We start from the raw sequence: 27675 nt of genomic DNA, 5'->3' as shown, positions 1-27675 counted from the left end.
TGATTTGTTGCACAAAAGCCAGACATGGTGGAGCTGCAGTTTTTACATTTTGTGTAGGTTTACTTCTCCAACACAAATATAGCTCATGTAAAATATGTAAGATCAGCCCAGTCCTCCATTAACACTGCCACATTCGTTATCCTGAGTAATACTAAGATACGTGCATGACAGAAGTAACAAAAGAACAACAATAATGTCAGCTTAACCTAACTTTACAAATGGCAAAAAAAACATTCCAAATTCCAATCCTGTGCCCCTGTTTCAATTATTCCGTTTGTCTTTAAATACCAATTATATGTCAACAAAAAATATTTTTGGGTAGTTTCACAACAAAATCCCTCTCTTCTCTTTTCCTGTAAAACATTAAACTATTTTGATGGCTTATCATGCACTTGGGGGTCTATACATAAATGTATTCAGTCAAATGTGATTTGGGCTAACCATCATATAAAACAGCACTTGACCGTTTGTGGATAGTACCATGTCCTTGGCATGTACACTACTTTTTGCCAACAGTTACATTACAAGTCACTTTTATCCAAAGCGACTTACAATTGCTATATATGTCAGAGGTCACACACCTCTGGAGCAGCTAGGGGTTAAGTGTCTAGCTTAGGGACACCTTGGTTGATGTATCACAGTGGGCATTGAACCAAGGTCTCCCACACCAAAGGTATGCATCATATCCACTGCACCATCACCATCACAGACCTGCACACCGCGACACTCCCACAATGCAATGTGTATTGCATTGTACACATATTTATTTGTAAGTGGTAATGATTGACTTCTGGTTTCACATGGGACACGAACCCTGGTCTTTGTTTGACTATCCACCACTCCAACCTGAACTTTGTCACCTCGCTTCCTCGTTTGCTCTCACGATAATTACTACAGCCACAAGAGGTCACTGCCTGACAAAAAACGTCATTGTCGGTCGTCATGAACTGCTTGCATAATCGACCTATGGTCGTTTTTTGGGTGAGGACGAGCTGAACGTGTTAGGCAACAGAGTAAAGATAATAATGCAAGAGGACAGGAAACTAGGAAGAAAAAAAAGATAGTGTAAGTGATTCAAGGTGAAAAAGGAAGAATATGAGAGTAAAAGTGGAGGAAAAGAGTAAAAGTGGGGAGAGGTTTATTGCTGTGTCACACCAACCCAGATGTTGCTTGTGTTTTTTGTGGATGCTGAATCCTTGAAAGAAAAGTTCATTATAAAAACGACAGAGAGTCAAGTGTGGGAGGAAAGGGGCTGAAGGGGGAGGAGAATGAAGAAGAGGAGGAGAAAAGTTAAGGACGAAACTAAAAACGATACAGGTAATTGAAAAAGAACAGAGGTGAGAGAAGGAAGGAGAAGAAGATGAGAAGAGACAAGACGAGGGAAGGGAGTTAGGGGTAGGAAGAAGAGGAGGAGGACAGGTGCAATCCCAGCTCAGGTATTTGTTTAGCCAAGAGTGGTAGCGGTAGAGCAGAGGATTATGGGATTACAATCAGTGTCGTTGGTCATGTGAGTTGGCGTGGTCGACACTGACCCTGCTTACCTTCTGTCAGTAAGGAAGCTTAGCCTGGCTGTGAAGGTGAGGTCACACACACACACACACACACACACACACACACACACACACACACACACACACACACACACACACCTGCCCACCCATCATTCTATCTCCTGGTCAGACTTTCAACTCCTCCTTTATCTCTTTTTTGTTTTTTACCTATTTTCTGTCTTTTCCTTCTTCATTTCCCTCCCCTCTTCCCCTCCTGACACTCTCTTTTTAATTCTCTTGTCTATTCCTGTCTCTTTATCTCCCTCCCTCCCCTCTCTTTCTCTATCTCTGTCTTTCAGATGTCAGGCTTCTTTTTGCTCCATGTTATACATGTACAGCTTATCCATGCCCTCACATATCCAGCAGGATTCCTTGTTTTTTCTATCTGGAAGCGCAACAAATAAAACAGAAGAAAGAGGAATAAAATATTGCGGTGTCAGGAGCAGTAACTCAGAGTATGTCCAGACTGTGAGGAGTAAATGCAGGAACAACCCTGGCCTTGGTAAGTTTGTCTTGACTTGATATGGCAGTAGACATTATAGCATTTATCTCATTTTAGTATTCTGTTTAATCAGTTGAAATTGCATCGCGATAAAGAATTTAAGTAAAGTAAAATAGTCAGTGGTTTAGAAAACCCTAAATAAAAAACAAGTGATAAAGAAATGACAAATAAAATGCCAATTTAAAACATAAATACATTCACAATTGAATTAGATGTTGGGCTATACAGACAACACACCAGCACAGATCTTTTCAATTATATCAAATGCAATCTTATAGTTTTATTCATGACAGCTGGTCAGGGACAAGCCTCATAATTAAACTGAATTACTATTTTGTTTTAAGTCCTTATTCTGTTTGACTCACTGAATACAAGTGTCTGAGGTGTGGGCAGCCATTCAGAGGTCTGGAGCCAGGCTTGTGAGGGAAGTAAACATGATTTTGGTTTGTATTTTTGGGGAGGCACAAATGTTCTGTTTTTTAATCAGCGGCATTAAGAAATGATTGTGTGTCTATCAAAAAGAAAAACAAAAGCGTTCTTAAATTCTGAATAGAAGCTTTATACTATTTAAAACGGAATGAAAATCCTAAATGAATAGCTGGATTAGTTGTTACATCTTCAGAACAAAAGTTAAGTAAAAAGGTAAGTAGAATGTTTTCTCTATTTTTAATGTTCAGTACAAAAATGATAACTATTGACTGTGAGCTCATTATTCAATGCTTGGAACATCCCCTCCAAACATTCCATTGACCTCTATTGGATTGGAGTGGACACAACTGCTACAATTTATTTTCAGGGGTCAGTGCACATTATAAATAAATAAGTAAATAAATTTAACGACATCAATGTAAATGTGCCGGGGTTAGCTCAACAGCTAAATTGCACTTATAGTTCCAAACAATCGGCATGGCTATAAATTAACGGACAATTCCGGCGCAAAACAAACCTAGGGGTTAATAACAGATGTGTACCCACTCGATCACTCTCTGGGACATGTTTTCATGCTAATCAAATGTGTTTGTAGCTTGAAACAAGCTAGCGTGGACCGCTGATTAGCTTACAACGCTAGTATTCGGGGCACAGGGAGAGTAAAAACGAATATCTATTTATACCACCAAAAAGGCTCAAAATATCACCACACTTCAACGGTAGCATAATTCTGGTCCCTAAATGTTAACCAAAGCATTGAGAACATTGTAAATGTACAGACAGTTTATCAAAAAGATAGTTTAGAAAGACAGTAGCTCCCAAGACGGCGGCCGCCTGTATACGAGAACGCGACTGTCTTTATAATCTATCTTTTTAATAAACTGTCTGTACACTTACAAAGTTCTCAATGTTTCGGTTAACATTTAGGAACCCTCATTATGCTACCGTTGAAGTTTGGTGATATTTTAAGCCTTTTTAGTGGTATAAATAGCGATTTGTTTTTACTTTCCCTGTGCCCTGAAAACTAGCGTTGTAAGCTAATCAGCAGTCCGCACTAGCTTGTTTCAAGCTACAAACACATTCAATTAGCATGAAAACATGTCCCAGAGAGCGATCGAGTGGGTACACATCTGTTATTAACCCCTAGGTTCGTTTTGCGTCCTTTAAATTAAACTAGGGTTAAGCAAATGAAGATTTTTAAACACTTCCCCTCACATATAAAGGCAAGAAGTATACTGTACATCATTGGATTGACTTGCTACATTAATTCACTGCCTGTGTTGCTATAGTTGTTGTTATAGTTTACGGTTTTGAAATAACAAATCATAAAATAATTAACATAAAATTGGTTGTCCTAAAAGAACAAGATGTTAATGTCTTAAAAATCAAGAACTAAAGATTGCTACAATTAAAAAAATGTCATATAATATTATAATAATTGTCATTAAATAGTTACTGATAAGGTGGTTCATATTTAAGAAATATTTTAAGCGTGTTAAAGTGTAACTAACATGCTCTCACCTCAGTAGTGTCAGTGTATAAACTGCTGAACATTTCTGACATGAAAACTTTGAACACATTTCATCATTAATACAAAGACTATGTACATGACTATGTCAACACATCTTATTCAACATATTTTTCTGGAGTTATGTACTTCTGAAACTGTTGGAAACTTGGAGACATGAGTGGCATATCTGATTTATCACAGGTGTGAATGAATGGGTGTACAGTATATGTTGGCTGATATGCAAAAGACATTATAATATGTGACAGAGTAAAAAGCCAGAAGAAATTTAGAAACAGTGACACTATTACAGCAATCAATACCTTTTGAGATGTATTCAGTATTAGGACTTTCATAGCATTATAATATGCCATTAAAATCAAGACCATGGCTGGGAGTTTACAGTTGGGAAAATATGGTTGGAGCTAATCCCAGCTGACATTGGCCATGATTTTATCCCTGGGGTCCCACGAAGATTCAAAGAAAAATTGGTGGAAATCTGACTCTCACTGTTTATGATACCATGCTAAGAACCAAAGTGCTGGACAAGGATGAATTAAGACCTGACAGCTATGTGACAAGTACTTCACTGACATCGTCATCCTTAGACTCATCTGTGTGAGCAAACAGAAGCAACAATAACCTTCCTAACTACGTCCAACAATGCAGTTAACGTGAACACACACTAAAATATAGTCTGCACACACTGCTCAGGAAGACTGCTGCGTCAAATAAATAGCTCTGTCAGACAACATAAATGATAGAAAAGATACAAAAGCATGAGGCTGTGAGGACTACTTGTCTATTACTTGTCAAATACTACTATACTGTACTATAACTCTTAAACACTTAAACTGATGCACTGTATGTTGACTGGTTCTTTTCTGGGCATTAGATTGGAGTGACGCAAATATCGTCCTAATCTCAGCTGATTTCACGTCCTGATCGGATCCTACCGGCGTTTCCTCTCGGTTCATTGAGCCAGAGAACATGGCGAAGTAGAATACCAGTAATTTACCACCAATACGGAGAATCTGCTCCTTTCTTTAAAGGCTCCATATTTTAAAGAGAAAACATGACACTGTTCCCCTATTATTTTTCCTGAAAGGTTTAAAATAACACACAGCATTGTATTGTGTTATACAGCATAAGAGTTCCACTAAATACATAACAGAAAAAGAACCTGTTGGTCTGCACTGTGGCCAACATTTGGAAGTTAATATCAGAGATAGAAAGCAGCAGCCAGTGCGGCAGGAAGCTTGCAGCTTCTGGCTGACAAGTTTTTGACCAAGATCTTAATGTCTACATTTAACATAATGAGCAGGGTTTTATTGTTGTAAAAGATATTTTTCTCAAAATCAGATTATTGATGATTGACAGAATCAAATCAGAGTACCATATAAATAAACAGATTTTCCTTTTCGTGTGTTATTGGCACAGCGTGGGGACTTTCATGGGAGAGGAGCAGACAAATGAACTGTGAGATAAAAATGCAAAACACATTAGAAAATGAAATACCGTACCTAAACATTTAAAATGCTGGATTCATATGCTCATTAATTTCTTCTTGGCAGGACATACCATAATGACATGAACTATTGATATGTTTAATATGTTTAAAGATTCACAATGTATCATTTAATGAATTCATTTTTAAAAGTGAACTTCTGAACTAATGTGTAGCCTAATATATAAACTGATACACTCCAGAGAGTATAATTATTAAGGTTGAAGGTGTTTGCTTTGAGCTGCGGAGGCGGTGGGCTCAGGATCAGCCTCGGCCCAGACAGATGAGTAAACACAGACCAGAAGCTTTGTCTGAACAGATTAGCCAGCTATCACGTTTACCATTCATCACTACCAGCACTGACTGAGGGATTACTTATGATAAGATTGCAGCTATTTTAATTAAAAAAAGGTAGCAGTTCGAGGTGATGACCGTAAAAACTTGAAATAATAATCTTAATTAAGTGGACAATAAAAGTGAGTCTCTAAATCTCCTTTAGGACAATGACAAATATAGAAATACAATTATAAAGCCTTACTAAATCGTCTTTCTTCATATTCTACAGATTTGGAATGATTAAAACAATTGTGAATGCATTCTCCCCTCGTTTTGTTTTTACGTGATCGATTTAGAAATGCCGGGATGCTAGCAGGACGCTGCGTTCTGTGAACTTTGACCTCCTTAGTATTATAGGCTTATATAATGTTGGTGATCTGGGAGCTTATTCATCTGTTCTTCACAAGTCTGTGTGGATAAGAACTTAAGTTAAATGCTCGAACTGGACTCAGGTGGAGAGCTGATGGATTACAGTAACCTTCAATTTACAATTTTGAACATTTACAAAAAAGGGTTACTTAAATAACAAGGTATGAATGTTTATGTTGAAAAAGTTATTTTCTTCTTTGAAAATGTTTGTATTTCCGTTAAAGTTGTTGAATGCTAAAATTAAATCTAACATGTGTTTAAACCTAAAGTTGATCGGCTCTGCACACCCACACAGGTGTTTTAACTTTAGCCTGATTAAACCTCTTCTCAGGACTGTGTGGGCGAGTACAGACAGCACTTGACTGACAAATCCCTCACTCTCTTGCGGGACACCCTCACGTTTCTTATTGGTCCATGGAGTTTGGTGACATCACATCATTTCTGCCACCGGACTAGAGGTCTAATCAGACAGGCTAATAGAAAACACCTGTGAGGGTGTGCCAAGACTTTAAGGGGTGCTGATATATTATCTTCTTCCCCCTCCTTGTGTATTTGTTTGCACGTAGTATATTTATTGTTACAAGAATCCCATGGCATTTTGAGTTGCACTTTGTCTCCAACAGACATTTGTCACAGTGTTACATTTGCCTTTTTAATGGCTTGTTAGAGAGCATGCAGCTATCTGCGCTGTAGAGAAGGCTTGCCAGACCTTTTTCACCAAAATGTGACAAATTCCTGGTAAAGAAAAAAAAGCTGGAGAACATGGAAATGCTACAGCCCTTTGTCACCTCCACGGGAATGGGACACAATATGATACAGTGGTGTTCAGTATGACTGTAATCAAACCAAAAACCCTAAAAACATAAAGTTGACAAAATGCATGCAAAAAGGAAAACCTGAATAAATGAGTGGAGAGGCATAACAAGCTGCTTCCAAACAGGGCACTAGGGTTAACTGAATAGTGTGATCGATTTAAAAAACAATGTGAATCATATGCTATGGCCTTTGCAGCCAATTAAACACCAAATGAGGGAATATCTTTAAGTATAATAGTGTTCATTCAGAGTCTCGGAGAATCTAAACCAGAGGTTTTCAAACTGGAAGGCACAGAAGAGCTGTAGGGAGACGCAGAGGGAGAGACATGGGGCAAAGATACTGTGTCAGATGAAAGGGACAGGTGCATGCCGGTGGTCTTAAAACCATGGCAACATTACAGTATACTTCTTGTTTAAATCTCCAGCCTGCAAATTTTGGAAACTGTAGTTCCAAAACTAAGTTGTCTCAATTGTATCACTTACCTGTAGATGTCAGTAGATTTGTGTCTCTGTATGTGTGAAACAGGTACAGCAGGATTAGTTACAGTACATATGTTGCATAAAGTTACAAGATTTGGCCCCAAATAGCTTTGGGAGACTGGTCTGTTAAATTGCCATATGCTTTCAACATATTTTTTGAGCATACAGTACCTTTGAGGTTGGCCTAGAGAATATTGTAGACAGTATTTGTTATTGTTGCAATAATAATGAACATTTGCATAAAGCAAGCATATTTGTCCGCTCCCATGTTGATAAGAGCATTAAAAACTTGAAAATATCCCTTTTAAAGTACATTTTAAAAAATGTGTGATTAATTTGCAATTAATCGCGAGTTAACTATGGACAATCATGCGATTAATTGCGATTAAATACTTTAAACGATTGAGAGACCTAGTTTATAACAATATCCTGCATCTGGTGGACACCGAGATGTTTAATCTCAAGTTTTTCTTCAAAATGAAGATTTTCAAATTCGTGATCCAGAAGATTCTCCACACTCTGGGCACTTGACATTGTGAGCATGGGGCTATCCCCACATAGCAGCCTCTTGAGCAAAGCGCAATTAATTAAAAACACCATTTTAATACCTGGACCCTGACTGAGTGTCTACTGTATCCTTTGTGTATAAAAAAATATGTATATCAACTACACCAGCTTTCTTCATGACATGTGTGACTGAGGGATCCCATGAGAAATCTATAATCTGTCACATATTTGACTACACCCACTTAAAAAGGGGGAGATGACAGTTGGTAGAGAAGATAAGAAACATTTCATGGAGAATTTAAAGCCATTCAAATAAGACTGAATTAACAAAATAGAGTGCAGCTCAATGAAGACTAGATAGAAGCAAATATCAGATCTTTCTTGTAGGTAAGAAAAAAACAGACAAAATCATGAGGCTTTTGTTTGTGTCAATCTTTCAAGATATCATGGTTAGTCAGGATAAAATATGTAATTTTGTGATTTGTAGGTGCCAATCACTTAATGTTAATTTTGTTAAATGTCATCAGCAGCAACAAATGATGCAGGGGAATAATTCTGCTGACCTTCATTGCTTGGTGCTCATTATTTGACCATGAACACATCACAGTACAGACTGAAGAAGGTTAGACTTCTGCTGTGTGTTTTACAGGAACATGATTGGCTGTGAGAGCCTCAAGGGGTGACAGCCTGAAAGGTGGCCGCTCCAATGGCGTGGACCGAGCCACGGTCGAGTCCAGACCCAAAGCCAGAACCAAAACCAAAACCTTACACTCTCAGGACTCACACTTTTTCATCAGCCATCCTTCAAGTCCAGCCTCCAGTTTTACTGCCCTTCTTTCTCCTGCTTGCTGCATTTGCTGACCTAGGTATTGCTGGTCCACTCCAGCCAGCTTGTCCCCCTCTCCTGTCTGGACAGCCTTTTATAATCTTCTGGGGCATCCCTGACTCTTCCTGCTCCGGTCGGCCAGATCCAAGAACCTTTGGGATGGAACGGGAGGGCCGTGTGGCCGTCTTTTATGAGGACACACTGGGGAATTACCCTTATTTTATAGACAAGGACACACCGGTCAATGGGGGTCTACCCCAGCACACACGGCTGGACAACCACCTCCAAAAGACACAGCAGGACTTGGAGACAGTTTTACCTGCCCCAAGGTACCTTGGGCTGGGGGTGCTGCGCTATGCAGAGTGGGTCCCCCAGTGGTCAAGGAACAGAGAAAGGCAGGCGATGTATCTGGAGGCATCGAGAAACCTGCTGAAGACTTTCTTTCCTCACTGGACCCCTGAGGAGGTGGAGAAGTGGTCACAGGTAAGGAAAGTTCAGGGAAAGAGGTAATAAAAAAGGTAGGTGATAGAAAGAGCGGACAGCTATGGAAGAAAGGAACTAGGCAGAAAACAGGTTTGCAAGAAAGATGGAAGATAAGGGAACATGAAAAGAAAAGAGTGACGGAGAGGTTGAGGGACCATGGGTGGAAGTGGAAAGGACATTTTCAAAGTTGTTGCGGATGGTGGAGAGTGCAAAATGCCAATGGGAAAAAAACTGTTCCAAAAATGTTTCTTCTTTAGTAAAGAGAAATCTTTGATGCAAATATCCAGTGCGACTTGGTATATCACTATCGATATTATGTTGACAATGATATTTCATTCTGAAGTAATGATGTGAGAACCTTTTAAAGAGGTACCAAAAGAAGAAATGGGAGGAGGGAAAATGGGGCAGGCAAGTAGGGGACAGCAGGAAGAAGAGTTGCAGTATGAATTGATGACTCACCCTGATAAAGTGGGTCTTTGATTACTCAGCAGAAACATGGTGTCATAACACAAAGGGTAAAAACTATTTTACTTTAATTCTGTCCAGTAAATTCCATCCATTTGGAAAGGTTTAGTAAACATGAAGTTTTGTTAACAGGGTAAGTGACTGTGATCTCCTGCATGCAAACAAAAAGCTCATAGTCAATGTAAATAAAGCTCAATTGGAAAATGTGTGATAAGAAAGCCAGATAGACAAATGCTGTTGATTTGTGGTTTGACAAGACCATTTTATGCTAAATTATGAGTAACAGTATCACAATAGATATAACATATCATTTTATATAATTTGCGGGAAATTTAGACAGGAAAGGGGATAACAAGGAGCAGTGTGGCGCACACTCTACCAGGTTAGCTAGAGGTCGCACTGCTTCTTTGTATTCTTGCAAATATTTTGAGATAAGACCAACACCACTCCAATGCCTGTACACTAGATATGAAGCTACTGCCAGCAGCTGATTAGCTTAGCTTAGCTTAGTTTAGCATAAAGACTGGAAGCTCTGTCTAAAGGTAACCAAAATTACAAATTAGCATGTTATATGTTTGTTTAATCCATACAAAGGAGTCTTGTATTCACCCTGATGTTGCCAGGCAACTGACGGAGAGTCTAGAAACTGACTGCGCCTGGTCATGAAAGTCTGCAACATAACCATAGCGTTGCTTTTACACAAATGAGATGTGGCGTGTTAATTAGTGAGCTTCAGAGATGCTAATCTAAGATAACAGTCCCGTCTCCAGCTTCATATTTAATGAAAAGACATGAGAGTGGTATGGATCTTCTAATCTAACTCTTTACAAGTAAACAATTAAGAATTAAGTGCATTTCCCAAAGTGTCGAACTATCCCTTTTCATAAAGCCGTACTGCTCACTGATTTGCAACATTGTACAGAGCTATTAAATTACTAAATGATAGCTACGTCAGTACAAACTGTGTGGCAAGATCTTCAACAAACAATTGATACATTTCTATCATCTCACTGTAAATACTGTTATATCCCCTAAACCTTTGGTTAAGTTTGATGATTTGGCCATTTCATTTTCACGATTCACAAAAACTTTAAAAAACTGCAAGTTTTTAGATCACAAAAGAGGAAATGTCTGGAGGGGACTGAAAGAGGATTCATTGATCTTGTCACAGGTGGACTTCGAGGCAACAGCCCAGTCAGTAATGGTGGAAACTCTACGAGAGGTCAAAAGGTTAAGGCCCAAAGCATTATGGGGCGTCTCCCCTTACCCCAGCTGCTACAACGGCGATCCCGCCCAAACCATATTAGCCAATTTCACCGGCCAGTGCCCTGCTACGGAGATGGCCCTTAATGACGAGCTTCTGTGGCTATGGAAACGATGCTCAGCCCTCTACCCTCTCCTCACCCTGGAGAAGCTGCAGGTGGGTAACAACACTGTGTTGTTCTTTTGTGTATCTTTTTACATTTTGTTTTGGGTTAAGACAGTTTAAACTCCTGCTGGCAGTTGAACTAAACATGCTATAATAATTAAGAGAAATAAACTATATAGTGAGCAAAGAAAACCTAATCGTAAGTTAAACAGGAATAATCTTTTTAAAGCCTACTTCCACATAAGTTCTTACACTTGGCTGGATACAAGGAGGAACAAAACAGTAGGAAGGAAAGACAGATCAAAGCCACAAAAAGCTGTTAAAAAATAAACTGAAACACCAAAAACTGAGTGGTTTATAGGTACAAATCTGTCAATCTGTCCCCTTTTATAGAGTGGGACCTCTGGAGCCAGGCTTTATTTGTCCAGTCAAATCAGAGAATCACTACGAGTATCATCTCTGACTGGGACTGCATTTGATCTTCCTGTATTCCCACTGGTCAAGAGTGTCTATGCGTCAACAAACACTTTCCTGTCACAGGTGAGATATTAACGTCTGGTATTAGATCCAAGCACCCTGCAAACGGATCAATGATAAAGCAGAACAAATGGAAAGGAAGGACAGGAGTAGATTCATGTTGTTTCATAGCACTTGTTGTTCCCTGGTTCTAAAGTCACACAGTTTTGCTTGGAAAAGAGAATAATAAGAAAGCTGAAAGGAGTTTTTGGATTTAGGATGAAATAAACAGAGGCCTCATTATAAAGTGTAATGGTGTGTATACTGTATCATACTAATAAGTACAAAGAGAGCAGTTGAAAAAGAGTGTTCTGTAACTTGTATAGCTTCTTTATATAATTTCTTGTTCACAGGCAGACCTGGTCAGCACCATAGGAGAAAGTGCTGCCATGGGAACAGCCGGAGTTGTCATCTGGGAGAGAAGTGAGACTAAGACAGAGGTAAACAACTATACATTTACATAAAGTGCATACACCCACGTGAACATTTATCCACTGATATTTATAAACGTGAGATTTTCCCCCCAGGATTTCAGTTTATAAAAACACACTTTTACAAAGATGCCTTGTGCTGGCAAATATTTTCCTTAACATAAGAAGTGCATCTTGATATGTCTTTAAGGTCCCATATTATGCTCATTTTCAGGTTCATACCCTTCTTTTGGGTTTCTACTAGAACATGTTTACATGCTTTAATGTTAAAAAAAAACACATTATGTTTATCATACTGTCTTTTTGAACATACCTGTATTCACCTTCATGAACATACCTGTATTCACCTTCATTCACTTTCTGAAGCACTCACACACAGTCTCTTTAAGACCCTCTACCGAAAAAGCCCACTCTGCTCCGATGTAACAGCTCTTTCTACCTTTATACAGTATAGTTGTCACAAATTTACAAAAGTCCTGACGGCTCATTTAAAGATGGGATGTGTGTATTCCTGTCTGGACTGAGTGTTTTGATACTTTCACAGTATTTATATAGCACCTTGACCTGCTTTGTAATTTAAAAAAGACATACATACAACCTGTCTATTTCCCAGAGAGAGTGTCAGGACCTAGCAGAGTTCGTCCGTAAGGTCCTCGGACCCTACTCCATCAACGTAACCACGGCAACTCGACTCTGCTCAGCCTCTTTGTGCCAGGGAAAGGGCAGATGCGTTCGTCAAAATTCAGAAAGCTCTGCATACCTCCACCTCCCACCCCCATCCGAAGTGGTGGAGAAGGTGACTGAAAAGGTGAGATAATGTCATTTTAAGTAGATTTCAAGATTGCGCCGTGCTAGATTTATAAGCCCTGCCTATGTATTGTATTGCAGTTATCTTTAATCCTGTGCACGAGCTTGACACCCACTCCTACAGTAAGCCATAAATAGATGTTGACAGAGACTTGTTGTTCAGATATAACCCAGACTCTTTCTGTGCTTTTGTGATGAGTCTTGGGCTGATTTTTCAGTTTCCAGTTAATTAGCTACACCAAGCTAAAACTACTGCAGTCTAACACAACTGCTCTGTAATAAATCTCAAATTCTTGAAGAATATAATGCTTTAGAGAGGTGGTGATTCAAGGTTATGGTCATTTTAGAGGCTGATTTTAGCTAGGTGTATGCAATAAACAGTGTATCATGTTCCCAGGTTCCTATGTACCCCATCTTAATATCCTCTTAATATGATACATTAACGAGACCTTACAAAAGGTTTTATGTTCTCTGGGCCAAATACAGAAATTACCCCCCAAAGCTTTTAGCATTCTGATGGTATACAGTACTTCTTGAAACCTACACCCTCAAAATTACAAAGGTAGTTTTCTTTTCTTTTTTATTTAGACATTGATATCTCCACTGTGGCTGAACAGATTTTTAACATCCACACTGCATTTGAAACGTCTCCCTTTTGCGCTTGCAAAATCTTCGCACTCACGTCTTGTATTATTTTATTAGAACTACACTTATGTCAACAACCAGTCAAGAAACCAAGATGTTAACAAGTAAAAAGTTCCAGTTCTCCTCCATTGAACAAAGGTTACTGTAATGTTAGCTGACACATCAAAGCTGCATGGGGGAATTTAGTTAAGCCAGACTGTGCTCCCAATGAGTTCTTCTGTAGGCTATGACTTCAATGCTATCCATCTGCTCATGCAACTATGTACCATATCTAGTTCCTCTCTCTATAAGATAAGTTGCAGGTCAAAATAAGACTATTTAATTACACAAATTACTGTGACTGCACTGTAGACTGGTTCAATCAGTGTCATGCCAACATCCAAAATGTCATATAGCAGTACAATAGAAAACATAAAATAATAAATAGGTATTGTTGCATACGCAGCTGTTGATAGGATCCTATTTAAAGTGGCTACTGTATGACTTTAATAACCTGATGGTGGAAGCCAATGTTAGTTTATATCAAGAACATAGGACCCTGGGAACATAGGGCACTGGGAATATAGAGATGGCCCCCAATAAACAATTGGGTGTATAGTACACCCAAACACACACACAATGGTGATATGAGATGCTAGCACAATGTGCTGAGAAGATGAAAGCTTCTTAAGAAAATCTTTGATTGTCTCTTTGACTTCCTCCCTTTTCTGCTACTGAAGAGTTGATTCACAAAAGCCTGGGTACACATGGTGAACAGCACCTGTAAAAAGAGACACAAAGTTCTCAACTTATGTTCTTTCTGTGTGGAAAGTTGGAAACAGAGCAACTTGTTTTGAGTCACGACTGATAAAGATAACCAAGACAACAGCAGGGAGTCTGAGATTTGTCTGTGTTTAGACAGGAAGAAAGCATAGAGGGAAACAGTAGCTGTGAGTAGAGAAAGACCCGCTGGAGCACTGAACACAGGAACATTGTGTTGTCTGGTAACACTCGTCACTTTTTGGAAATCTCTGCATGGGGTTTCATTAATATTCAGTTGTCAAAATAAGTACAATACAATATAAAGTATGAATATGTTTCTATAACGCTATGCAACGTTTGTTGTTATTTCCTTTTGAATTTGAAATGTTTTCAAGACCGATGTTATAAAATGTTTCACTGTTCCCTATGAAAATTATAGCAGCAATGTGTGCCAATGTTAACAGCATTTTCTATCTAACATCTCAGGCAGAGGCAGCAAAAGCCACAGATCAGCCAGACACAAACACTAAACCCGCTGAACCAGACCCAGCTGAGATCTGGAAGAAGGACTTCCAGTGCCAGTGGTACAAGACTGCAGACGGGGACGTCTCGGACCAGCAGTCCCCCCAAGACGGAGCGTCTGTTGGGGGTACAGTAAAAGAGAATGTTGAAGATGTAATGGGGACTACAACCACTTCAACAATAGCTTCTACGACAGCTTTTAGAACAAAAGGTGCCTCTGTGATTGAGTTAAGAGGAAGCAGTTCACCTGGTACTGGAAGTCCAACGCCTTCTCTGGAAGTAACTACAGACAGTGGAACGAAGCCACTGAGTGCCCCAAACCTGACTGTTCTGCTGTTGCTGGTGGCTGGAAGTTTATGCTTGGAACCTTAAAATGTGAACAAACCAGCCTCTTCACCTGGAAGGTCTGGGCTATAACTGCAATATGAGCCCTCCTGAAGTGCCCTTGAGCAAGACACTGAATCCATGCTAGCTGCAGGTGTGCTGCTTTGTAGAGAAAAAAAGGACAGCTCTCAGAGCTCGAAACTCCAAACCTATCACTGAATGTGCCAAGAGACAGTAGTGGTACACACACGTCATTTTTTTCAGATTCTACAGGCTGTATTTAAACCTTTTAAGAGAAAGGAGATGTGACAAACTAGACAGACTAGACTTATTGTCATGTCAAATCAGCCAGGTTATACCAGGACCACAGATACATGTGAAACCTGCACTGAGGTTTTTTTGTCTTTGCACATTATGTTTTTACATTTACTTCATCAGTCTTTTGTTATATGGGAATTATTTTGTAAATTTAAGGCCTGTTGTACTTAGGAGTTTTTCTTTCTGTTAAGTAGATGTGTTGGGTTAAAGGGCCAGTTTACCAAAAAAAAGAAGAAAAAAGGAAACAAACAAACATAAAACATGCTGTCAACAGATTTCACAAAGACTATTTTTTTAGTAGTAAGTAGATCCAATGAAAAATGTTGACAGTGAGGTGTGTACATTATCCAAGGTAACTGGAACATGGTTTTTGGAAAGATATGTTGCTGTCATTTTTCAATTCTGTCAGCACCACTGATAAAATTACATTCACCTTTTTTCTATTGGGGTGGCAGGAGAAAGGTCTGAGATATATGTATTTTGTACATTTTTTGAGTATATAGTTGAGAATCATATCTAAATGAAATTTCAGACAAAGGGAATATATGTCAACTTTGGCCTTCAAATGTTAGATATTGTCAAAAACATCCGGGCTTTACATTATGGCTTCCATCACAAATGATACTATTGTCTTCAGTTCAAAAGGCCTATCTGCTGAACTTCAGCTCTCTAGCATCCTCTGTCTGAGTTCTGGTAAAACCATGCAATAGTCAACAGAAAGAAAAGCACAGGTGTAAATAATAAAATGAATGATGGCTAAACTCCATTTAGTTTCTTCAGTTTCAGGGTCCTGGTATTGTGCATGTTGGCTCACTGTCACAGCTTACTAGGACAGAGCCATGGCTAATGTTATTAGTAACACCGGTGCTTTTCCTGCTGTGAAAAAAGGCCCATTAGTCTCAACAATATGCAAGTAAAGCTCCTTCAACTATTATTGTGGTTAAAGGTCCAGTGTGTAACGTGTTTAGTTCTTCATTATCAAAATCTGTGTTGCCCGTTCAAACTTTTTCATGAATATTTACCACCACCATCAATTCCAAGTATTCCTATTGGCTTGAAATTTTACATTTGCATTGGCATGAACTGGGGTAGACGCTCCATATTCATGCGCCATCTTAAATCCGTTAGCCGAGGGAGGACATACAGGACATACTGCTCTGCCTTTTGCGTTTTCACCGTCACATGATAAACTCACAGGTGCTGCTAATGCTGCTAATGGGTACCATAGCTTCCCAGCCCCGGCAAGTTTGAAGAAGGAAACAAACCCAAATTTCAGCAACTGGAGTCTTCTTCTTCGCCCAGAAAAAGAAAAAGGATATTGAAAAGAGCAAGAGACCGGCGTCATCTGAAAAAAAGCGTGAAGTCTACCGTAGCTGCAATACGTACTTTGAACTGCGTGGCAGGAGAGAGTTGATTGCGATATATGATCTCAACGCTAGACGGGAGAAATTCCCACACATTGGACCTTTAAAATGTAAATAAATAAATGCAGTATCTGTTCATTCAAAGGACATACCTTTAAATTCAGAAATCACAGAACTTCAGTCCATAACAGGCAACCTGCTTATATGTATATATTTTTTGTTAAGTCATTGTTTATATCTGCTTCTTTCCCATCTACAACCTTCAGTGCTCCTTGAGGCAGTACGCTGCAAAACCAAAAAGACAAACTTTGTTTTTGCAGCTCATGTAAATTTATTTTTCATTAAAATATACATTCAAGACGAAGGGTATCTAAATCATTTTTTGTTGTTACAGAAAGAGATCATATCTACACAGGTGCATCTGATTGTACAACAGAAAATGAATTCAATACATTTATATTAACAGTGACATTTCCTACCATCTCAAGGATACTTTTGCACCTCGAAAATCTACCCAGACACCTAAAGGTCCTCTGTGGACATTGACCTTCATCTGCAAAAGAGCATTTATATCTTTATAGCCACGGACATGTTTGAGTAAACATCAGCAAACTCAAGATAACCAGTATAATTATATCCTTTAATGTAAGCTTTTTAAAGATGCTCCCCTTCCTCTTTAATGTTAATGTTTCAATTTTCACAAACTTTTGCCAACAAGGTTGAAATGTGACAAGGAGACAAAGAGCAGATTTTACACAGAATGCTATCTGAGCTTTTTGTGAAACCAATAACATGATCTTTTCCCATAGAGGTGAAAACACATTAACAGGTGCTGACCCGCATTTAGAGACAGTTCAACAATGCAGAGCCAAGATTAAAATGTGTAATTATTTGCTTGCAGTATTGCTCTGATAACGTTTTGTAGGTGAAATATCCCAAAATCCACCAAAATGACACACTGGCTGCCATCAGTAATAGGTAAACGTACAAGTTGGTAAATCTAGTACGCGTACAATAATTTACAACAAGGCTACCCACCAGTGCAATGACAGACGTACCAGTATCTTCACTAAATCAAGTATAATGCTCCATGAGAGCAAATGGCTTTAGGTTGGTAAAGTAACTAAGCCCAGCCACACTAAGTCTTTCGGTGTTTCCTAGATTTAATCCTCCAAACTTTGTGTCCGATCTTTTCAATGTTGAAGAAAACAAAAGCTCGGAAATGCTGCACAGACATTTAACTGTTGTTTCTTTGTGTACAATCAGAAGCATGCCATAACAGATTTGAATTTAATTTACAGGATCCCCCCCCAAGAATCAAATGCGAATGAAGTCAATGCAGAATAAATGCAGAGTCATGATCCAAATAAAAGGTATCCACTATTTCACAGGACATTGGCTGCTATTACTGTAAATTGATTCAAAATGTGTTTGCAACTGAGCTATTCTAATACATACATCATTTCTTTAAATTGGCTGAATCAAAACAGAATTTACACAACCCAATTAATGACATTGAGCAGTCGGTTAGCTACTTGGATGCCTGGAAATTAAATTAGATTTTCAATGACTTCAGAAAATGTTTTAGGTTGGCTTAGTCTTGCATGGAGTGTTTTTACTTTTGATGACATTTAAAAGTCAAATCAATACCTAAAGCTTTTCAAATATTTAAAGCCACTGTGAAGGCTGCACAAGATTTTCTTTTTTATAATTATGTGTTCCAAAACATCTTGGATTGCATTGACACAAGGAGGAAGGTGAGGTTTTAGGACACGTGGCTAGTAGTAGCTTTAAATTAGAGAAGCAGACCTGTGATTTAAATGTTGCCAGTTGTTAAGTGATAAACAGTCTGAGAGAATCTGAGTAGAAAAGGTAAAACACTTCCATTACCTCTGACAGTGCCTCTTGAGTGTAGACTCAAGCAACATTTGAGCTTAATCTCCCAATGCTCCAGTGGGGCTGTTTAGTGGCCACCAGTGGAAAACAAATTCTGGCTGTACTGGTCAGTTTCCACTGACACAGAGTAGCAGTGTTGAAAAAGCAAGCATGATGAGAAAACTAAATAAATAAACATAAAAAAAAAGACAGACAGGCAGACACGCTGCTCCCCTCCCCTCATTTTGCCTGCAGTGAAAGAATCTGATCTTTGTTGCATAAGATTAAAAAATAGACTTTCTGTTCCTGTGCAAAAGTCACTTTCTTCTGAGCAGTTCATACTGGCCTCTTCATCAGCAAAAAGAGAGCCAGAGAGAGAGAGAGAGAGACATCGCCCCCATGTGGGCAGGAAAGGTTAGTGCAATCTGAACAAAGCAGGCTAGACGGATGACGACACACTATGCCTCCGCAGACTGTTAAGTTGAAAAAGACGGCATCTTCCCACACATCATCAAGGATCTGTTTCCATGTGTGTGCGCATGTGTTTGTGTGTGTTACAGGCACTTGACCAAGTGTCTCCAAAACGGGTTAATTTGTGAGATTTTGTTTCACGACAACTTCATTGTAGGAAGTTAGGTTGCTTTAAAAAAAAAAAAAAAAAATCTGAAAAAAGAAGAGAAAGGTCAGTCCCGAGAGCAAATCAAGCGCAATTCAGTTGAAATCTCACAACACAAACATGGTCATCTTCAAATGATGAACAAGCGGAGGGACTATGAGCGCCAATCATCCAGCATGCCTAGTAGCAATGGTTCCAGGAATTCAGAGGTGCACTTAATCTTCGCTGCAGTGTGTGCGCGTGTGACCTGCAGAAAGGTGGGTTTACTTGCAGACGGCCTCGTTCAGGATGTGCTTGATGTTGGAGGTGGGGTTACTTGCAGATCGTCTCCAGAGCGTCCAGGGTGCGTTTGATGTCACGGATCTGTGCAGCCAGGGTGTGTATGGGCTGCATGGAACGATCTAACTCCTCGCAGCGAGCCATCAGTGTGTACATGCCCTGTGGGAGCAAATATACAATGCTTTTATACACACCTCAGCCAAATCTTGGGTGGATAAAACGATGGAAACATGACAAAAATAAAAAACTATGATAAGGTGGCTTGTGACTTGTTTTTATAAAAAAAAACTGAATGGCTTTGGTCACCATTTTTTTTGTTGTAAAATACATTATTCATGAAAAATCAAATTATTATGATAGGTTATCCAACAAATGAAGGTCATATGTGTCCAAGAAGATGTTGAAAAGACAGCACAATTCAATGGGACAGGCTGAAAGTAAAGGGTCAGCTATGATCAATCTGTAACCCATTTTGTAGTGAAAGTTTATAACTCGTGTTCTGGTGGACCCTCAACTTGATCTTCATGTTTTTGATTTCCTACATTTCACAAAATTACCAACAAAACACAGGCACACACCTTTATACTCATGTCCACAGACTCTCCCAAGCTGTCCACTGAGTCTCTGTAGGTCTGGATGTAGCCAACACTCAGAGCTGTCATCTGAAAGAATAGAAAGATGGACAGAGAGATCGATCAATTACACAAACAGGTATATGTACCATGAACTGACAAGAGTTTCAGACTCACATTCTGGATGGTTCCATTGAGGCTCCGCATCATCATCTCCACACTATGCGCCACGTCCTGGGTGTGTCTCTGAAGATCCAACAGAACAGCAGGATCAATGGGAGGGATGTCCGCTGGTCTCCGTGACAACCCCCGACTTCTGTAGATGGGACCTGAACAGTCCGCTGGTAAGAAATAATTATAAAATTAGATGGATAATATACACAGGTAGGGCTGCAACTAATGTTTATTTTCCATTGATTATTACTATAGATAGTATAATCTATAAAACCTTTTAAAAAGTTGTATTCAAAACACCCAAATAATGATTTATAAAAGATAAAAACAGCAAATCCTCATTTGAGAAGCTGGAACCAGCAAACGTTTACATTTTTGCTTCATTTCAATTGTCAAAATTGTTGAGGATTACTTTTATGTCTGACTAAAAAATTATTTATACCACAAACAGGCACATGTGTGCAAGCTAAAAATGACTACCTCAAAGAAATTGTGTTAAACAAATTTGAAACAAAAAACGACACACAAATTATACACAAGAGCAACTGAAAAACAATTCCCCATTTGAAAAAACTCTTACAAAAAGACAGCCAGCACAAATGTAAACAAATTATGGCACTTAATCAAAAGAACACAATTCAAAAAAGACGTGTGGCTAGTGGACCAAAGAAAACAAAAGCAGGTTTCCATCTCTGAAAAGGATTCCTGTCAGGCTGCAGCAGGACCTCAGTTATAAATCCCTCCAGTCCAAATAACGTCTGAGTCATTCATCCTAATTGAATCAGCAGGTAGAAGGAATGAGCTGCCACAGAGGCCATATTGACTGTATCCCTGTTTAAATTGAATGGCCAGTTTAGCTGACGCTCAAATCCAGAGGGGTTTTTCACGGAGAGGAGTGCAGCGGTTCAGTGTCTTTCTCCTGGAAAATTTGACAAGACAGATGGCTGCTAATGGATAGGCTGTCCTAGGTCAACCTGCTGAACTGAACTTATATACAGTGGGGAGAACAAGTATTTGATACACTGCCGATTTTATGTAAACTTATGTAATTTTTATCATAGGTAAACTTCCACTGTGAGAGACGGAATCTAAAACAAAAATCCAGAAAATCACATTGTATGATTTTTAAATAATTCATTTGCGTTTTATTGCATGACATAAGTATTTGATCACCTACCAACCAGTAAGAATTCCGGCTCTCACAGACCTGTTAGTTTTTCTTTAAGAAGCCCTCCTGTTCTCCACTCATTACCTGTATTAACTGCACCTGTTTGAACTCGTTACCTGTATAAAAGACACCTGTCCACACACTCAAATCAAACAGACTCCAACCTCTCCACAATGGCCAAGACCAGAGAGCTGTGTAAAAACATCAGGGATAAAATTGTAGACCTGCACAAGGCTGGGATGGGCTACAGGACAATAGCAGCTTGGTGAGAAGGCAACAACTGTTGGCGCAATTATTAGAAAAAGGAAGAAGTTCAAGATGACGGTCAATCTCCCTTGGTCTGGGGCTCCATGCAAGATCTCATCTCGTGGGGCATCAATGATCATGAGGAAGGTGAGGGATCAGCCCAGAACTACACGGCAGGACCTGGTCAATGACCTGAAGAGAGCTGGGACCACAGTCTCAAAGAAAACCATTAGTAACACACTACGCCGTCATGGATTAAAATCCTGCAGCGCACGCAAGGTCCCCCTGCTCAAGCCAGCGCATGTCCAGGCCCGTCTGACGTTTGCCAATGACCATCTGGATGATCCAGAGGAGGAATGGGAGAAGGTCATGTGGTCTAACAGTTGTTGCCTTCTCACCAAGCTGCTTGCCTATTGTCCTGTAGCCCATCCCAGCCTTGTGCAGGTCTACAATTTTATCCCTGATGTCCTTACACAGCTCTCTGTTTTTGGCAATTGTGGAGAGGTTGGAGTCTGTTTGAATGTGTGGACAGGTGTCTTTTATACAGGTAACAAGTTCAAACAGGTGCAGTTAATACAGGTAATGAGTGGAGAACAGGAGGGCTTCTTAAAGAAAAACTAACAGGTCTGTGAGAGCCGGAATTCTTACTGGTTGGTAGGTGATCAAATGTCATGCAATAAAATGCAAATTAGTTATTTAAAAATCATACAATGTGATTTTTCTGGATTTATGTTTTAGATTCTGTCTCTCACAGTTGAAGTGTACCTATGATAAAAAATTACAGCCCTCTACATGCTTTGTAAGTAGGAAAACCTGCAAAATCGGCAGTGTATCAAATACTTGTTCTCCCCACTGTAGAAGATATAATTTCTGAAATTGCTGTAAAGAAAGTGTGCCCGTTTCCATTTCTGTGGGATTGAATCTCTGTCGCTCGTTAAAACACACACTGAGGCTAATTTAACCAGCAAGGAACAAGTAGGAAGATGGTGAGAGCAATCTAAAAAAATCCCCAAGAGAGGACTCTAAAAACGATAAAGCTGGTTGGGATTCAATGAACAAACCTGAGATTTAAGTGTCTGACAGAAGGATTCTCTAACCAAGAGTCCACCTTTTTACGTCCTTCAAATTGTACCGCACTATACAGAACAAAGAGCTGCTTTTAAAAACTATCATTATAATGTAGCATTACTCAAACAGTGGTTCTCAACCCAGTCCAGTTTAAAACTAAAACCTGTAGAACAGGAGAAAGACTCAAAGACTGTTTGAGTACAAACATGGCACCAGATAACCTGTCAAGTTGCAACATTTGTTTTTCATGCCAATATATCTTATATATTAGTTTCACATTTGCCTCTCCCTTATTCTTCAATCTATTCAGCCAGCACATCAAATAATAATGATGAACTGAAGCCTTAATGAGACACTTGACTTGTTCCAAACTTACATATACTGTATTAAATGTAATCATGTTTTCAGAGCTCTCGCATGCTACCATGAGCCAAGAAAGGGGTTGGTGCAAAAACTCCTGCAAATATCCACATTAATCAAGTTAAAATATACTACAAATAAAGGTCGATGATGATACTCTATGATCAAGAATACAAGTTGTGAAATGGAGTGAAAAAATGAGACATGAGCCTTCAATCACAAAATTAAGTACAATTTGCCCAGACCAGGGTAACTTAACAAAGCTGCTGCATTGTGACCAGCAGGACAACAGACACAGCAATTCATTTGCTTAAGATAGTGCATCCATTCTCCATTCATACATTACTACTTGACCAAAGTTATGCATAAATGATGAGCAGTGGCTGACTGGGCCCGTTAGCCTCTGCAGGGAAGATAAATCTGACTGCAACTCAGACACCCTGCACTGCAGTTTCAGCACCACTGCCTGTAAAAATGCTATTAACCTGCAGAAATGCCATGTCTGACACCTCCCTCTGCAGAGGAAAATACAAACAGTTCATCAGTTAGAGCTTCCTGACCCTCAAATATAACGCAGTTATGAATCATAACTGCGATGATGAAAGCAACCTACATGGATGCACTACGCACAATCCTCTGCATCAGTACATATACTACATGCACACATTTCTTCTGCACAAGTCAAATGCAACACAACAAAACACAAATACGTAAACGCATTTATATACTGTACATAAAATACATTCCCACTCTGATGCAAACAAAAACACAAAAATACTTCTCTGTGCACACAGATTTCTGAATCCTCTCCACTTAAGGACTACATTTAGAGATAGTCCGATACCATTTTTTGCTTCCCGATACTGAGTACCAATCCGATACCAGTGTGTCATATATTTTATTATGTTTTAACAACTGTATACTACTATCCCTGTATGGATGTGATATGATTTCTATATCTTTGTTGTCGGCCTGGCTCAGGTTAAACTCTTTGTGAAACATGAACAAACACAAACGATGAACGCCCCAGAACTTTCTTTTATTCTACAGTTTGACAGTCAGTTATAACGGAAAAAGAACATAAATAAACTACTTTAACGTAGATTTTCTTTAGGGCTTTATTACGTGGTATCGGATCGGTGCATAAACTCCAGTACTTCCCGATACCAGCATTTTAGGGAGTATCGGTAACGTGTGAACATCTCTAACTACATTTATGTTCACTGTTAAAATCTGAAGTGGCACTTCTCCTAATTGGGTTATGAATTACAATAATAAAAAGAAGAAAATTCACTTTATTTGTTTAAATAAAATCTTGTGAAGTTTGCTTCAGCTCCATACTCACAGTCACTGCAGTCCAGACTGGGCTTGGAGCTCATCTTAATTTTCTGCTCCAGGTTCTTGGTGATGAAGTGAGTCAGGTCACCTTCTTGGCTGACCGTCCCCTCTAGCTCCAGAGCCGAGGAGATCGTGGCCCGTCTGCCCTCTGACTGGCCACCTCTGCCCCCTCCCCGGGCCCCTGAACCACCTGTGAACAATACGCAAACATCAGCTGAATAAAGTTGAAAATGATTCCCAGTAATTCCTGACTTATTTAAAGATCGAAGCCTAACCTAAGTTAGAATTGTCACTATTTTTCTGTTCATGTATTGCTTTACTAAAATACATTGTATGTGTTCTTATTAGTAGAAGTAAAGAGATGAGGATTGAGCCAAACTGCAGTAAACATAAAATCAAAACCTGTTTGACAGATATCTACCTCCACACGCTTGGCTGAGTTCATCCAGGCTCTTGCTGTCCTGCATCCCCCGGACGTTGCGTACCCAGACCTGGGCCATGACATGGGGGGGGCAGGGGATGTCCTCGGAGGGAAGAAGTGGAGGTGGAGGAGAGGAAGAGGACGAGGTGCTGGGACCAGGAGCTGAGGAGGAGTAGTGTCGTGAAGACTAAAAAGTATGTGAGGAGGTGAACAGAGAATGGAGTAGAAGAGGAAATGAAGAAGAGAAGTTAAATGACTGCTTATTAATTCACGCTGACAAATCATTATGAAACCAGCCCAAGAGCTACACATTCTTCTTGCCGTTTACAATCCATCAGATCGCTTCTCTTTAATGGACAGCTTCTTGTCTCAGTCTCAAATTCAGCCATTTGAAGAAAAAAAAAAAGAAAGATTTTTCAACTTTGCTGTTACAGTACTGCTGTAGTTGGTCAACATGTTCATTTGAAGCACACTGGAGTCTCAGCATTTAGTCCTGATGGCTCAACAACATTTACTTGCATTTACCTTAGTTCAGATTGTGCTCATCTGTTGACTGGTATTCTTTCTTAATCCCACAATGCCCTCCACTCTCTCTGGTACACATAGTTTAATAAAGATGAATATAATCCTACAGTCCACTCACCTCTGTTCTCCCTCCTGCACGCTGTTTAATCCACTTTTTTTCATTTTTCTCATCATCCTGTTTCTCCTTCTCTCCATCTTCCTCCTCGTCTCGGCTGTCAGTGTCTCCATCTGCAGTCTCTGTATCTGTCTGCTGCCTGTCTGTAATGGCGGGGCCTCCTCGCTGAGATGACTCTTTGGAGTGTGCTTGCTGTGCTGGGTCCCACAGCAGAGCTGCACCAGGAGGCTCAACCGTGTTAGAGGCCTCATGAATGTCTGTGTCTCTGGAGTATGATTCTGTGTCTTCTGAGTCTCCGGTGCATGTGGCAGCAGGAAGGGAGGGGTCTGTCACATGAGAGGTGTGAAACGATAAACTAGATGGTCTCCCACTATTGCACGTCTCTGTGTCCAAGCGGCCTTCGCCATCGTAAACTCTGTTTTCCACATCTACGTGGTTCTCTGTGTATCCAAGGGCTCTCTCCTCTGATGTCTCCTTATGACAGGGCACTCTGCTCCCCCCATATTTCACAGAGGCCGGAATGTGAGGGCCATTCTCGGAAGAGATGGGTGTCACAACCCCGTTAGCTGTTTCTGGCACTTCTGTGCCAATCACAGGGGAGAGACTCATCCCTCCACCTGCTGCTGGAGAAAGAGAGAATGTAAGAGGTTTTTAAATCCATATTTAATCTATAATTCAATTTGAGTGTTCTATCATATGTCAAAAGGGTTTTACAATGTACCACTGCTCTCTAGGGCTGGGCATTAAGCATAGCAGACCAGTGTCAATACGATATCTGATATCCGATCTGCAACCAATACCTTTCTTTGGGGGATATAAACATGTTTAACCCCTTTTTACTCACTGGATGCATCAGCATGAAAAGAAAGGACTTCACTATAATAAAATATAGTCTGATCAGGAAATATCTGACAGCTTTCATCATTCATTACTTATTAATTTTGAGTTTCAGTACCCAGCCATTGTGTTTATGTTTGGTCAAGTAAATTACATGTATGCAAAATAAAGGTTAAAAAAAAAAAATCACATTGAAGTAAAAATTCTGTAAATTCATATGTGCCATAAAGCAGTCCTGCTCACTGGTTTACAACATTGCCACTGGTTTATTCTCAGCCTTCAGATATCCAGAGAGCTCAACCTTATGTGTGTCAAAGTGAAGACTGTGACTCATTATACACCTTTGTATCCTAATATTTTCATCGTGGACAAGACTATTGAATCATAACAGCAGCTGTTGTATGGGACAGCTGTGCCACTTATGCGGCAATTTTCAGTTAAGTGTAAATGACGTCATATTAGGTTGCTTAGCTTAGTATTAGCTTATACACTAAACTAACTGTTAACACTAGCTTGCATTGCATTCCCTAAGACAAACAACGCCCGTGGAGGTTGAACGAAGTCCAGACTACGTCGCATAACAGACAAACAGGAACAAAGAAATGAGAAGTTATAAATGACTGCCTGTCAGCATTGAGGAAGTTGATGTACTGCTGCCATTAGCCGCCTAGTTAGCTCGCTGTTAACGATAATGTTGTTGAATAATGTTAGCGCAGCACGGCTTACGTTAGCTGTCCAGGCCTTTAAATCACAATGCTTTCACAGCTCGTCTTTTATTGTCTCACACTGTTACTCGACAAAGGACAATTGATTGTAAAATCAATTTATCTATTGATAAGGTCATACCACAGTGCTACAAAGCTTAATTTAATGAAGAAAACACTCACCACTGTAGTTCCTGTTCAGAAAAATGTAAGCAACAACCGAGTCCGATAAGAAAACCCTTCCCCACGAATCTCAACAGAATAGTTCCGCCTTGCTAAAATAAAATCGTTTCAAGCCAAGACAGTAATAGTCTTCTTTTTTTATTGTTATGATGGCAGCTCTTTTCTATTGACACAGTTGTATATCGTGGAGTACGATATTTATTGAAATAAGTTGTAAATTCGTATTTAAAACAGATCTGAATATTTCCAGAGCAGTGCTTTGTGTCAGTGTGAGTTTATTTGTCTCTATCAACGCCATCACGGTTCATCTTGCACGTATCTCTGTTCTCCCACAGATGGAGACAAACACCATGCACAGCAGCCCCTAAGACAATAACTTCC

General features: G+C 39.6%; 2 protein-coding genes across 3 annotated transcripts; one reads left to right on the top strand and one right to left on the bottom strand.

The window, feature by feature from the left end:
* The first annotated feature begins 8708 nt into the window (after positions 1-8708).
* LOC144520185 (hyaluronidase-2) lies at positions 8709-16639 on the top strand. The gene is made up of 6 exons (XM_078253853.1): positions 8709-9311; positions 10948-11196; positions 11539-11685; positions 12015-12101; positions 12706-12900; positions 14772-16639. The coding sequence occupies exons 1-6, from the start codon at positions 8709-8711 to the stop codon at positions 15177-15179; spliced, it is 1689 nt and encodes a 562-aa protein (XP_078109979.1). The 3' UTR covers positions 15180-16639.
* A 2690-nt stretch (positions 16640-19329) lies between these two features.
* Positions 19330-27353, bottom strand: borcs6 (BLOC-1 related complex subunit 6). 2 transcript variants are annotated; one of them, XM_078254543.1, is made up of 7 exons: positions 27295-27353; positions 25574-26190; positions 24931-25117; positions 24517-24699; positions 20333-20496; positions 20162-20245; positions 19330-19742 (listed from the first exon to the last, which is right to left on the bottom strand). In XM_078254543.1, the coding sequence occupies exons 2-7, from the start codon at positions 26177-26179 to the stop codon at positions 19617-19619; spliced, it is 1350 nt and encodes a 449-aa protein (XP_078110669.1). In that variant the 5' UTR covers positions 26180-26190; positions 27295-27353; the 3' UTR covers positions 19330-19616. The 2 variants fall into 2 exon arrangements, with proteins under 2 accessions (XP_078110669.1, XP_078110667.1); XM_078254541.1 differs by having other exon boundaries at positions 25574-26193; positions 27295-27351.
* Between the last annotated feature and the right edge of the window lie 322 nt (positions 27354-27675).

This window comes from Sander vitreus, chromosome 7 (assembly GCF_031162955.1).
Source record: "Sander vitreus isolate 19-12246 chromosome 7, sanVit1, whole genome shotgun sequence".
Taxonomy (NCBI): Eukaryota; Metazoa; Chordata; class Actinopteri; order Perciformes; family Percidae; genus Sander; species Sander vitreus.
This window is presented reverse-complemented; position numbering and strand designations above follow the sequence as displayed.

Coding starts and splice junctions, on each gene's coding strand:
- borcs6 (XM_078254543.1), bottom strand. CDS start 26,179: ATGAGTCTCTCCCCTGTGATTGGCACAGAAGTGCCAGAAACAGCTAAC. Junction 25,118..25,573: donor GTGCAGGAGGGAGAACAGAG/GTGAGTGGACTG, acceptor CATACTTTTTAG/TCTTCACGACACTACTCCTC. Junction 24,700..24,930: donor ACTCAGCCAAGCGTGTGGAG/GTAGATATCTGT, acceptor TATTGTTCACAG/GTGGTTCAGGGGCCCGGGGA.
- LOC144520185 (XM_078253853.1), top strand. CDS start 8,709: ATGGCGTGGACCGAGCCACGGTCGAGTCCAGACCCAAAGCCAGAACCA. Junction 11,197..11,538: donor TCACCCTGGAGAAGCTGCAG/GTGGGTAACAAC, acceptor CCCCTTTTATAG/AGTGGGACCTCTGGAGCCAG. Junction 11,686..12,014: donor CAAACACTTTCCTGTCACAG/GTGAGATATTAA, acceptor TCTTGTTCACAG/GCAGACCTGGTCAGCACCAT.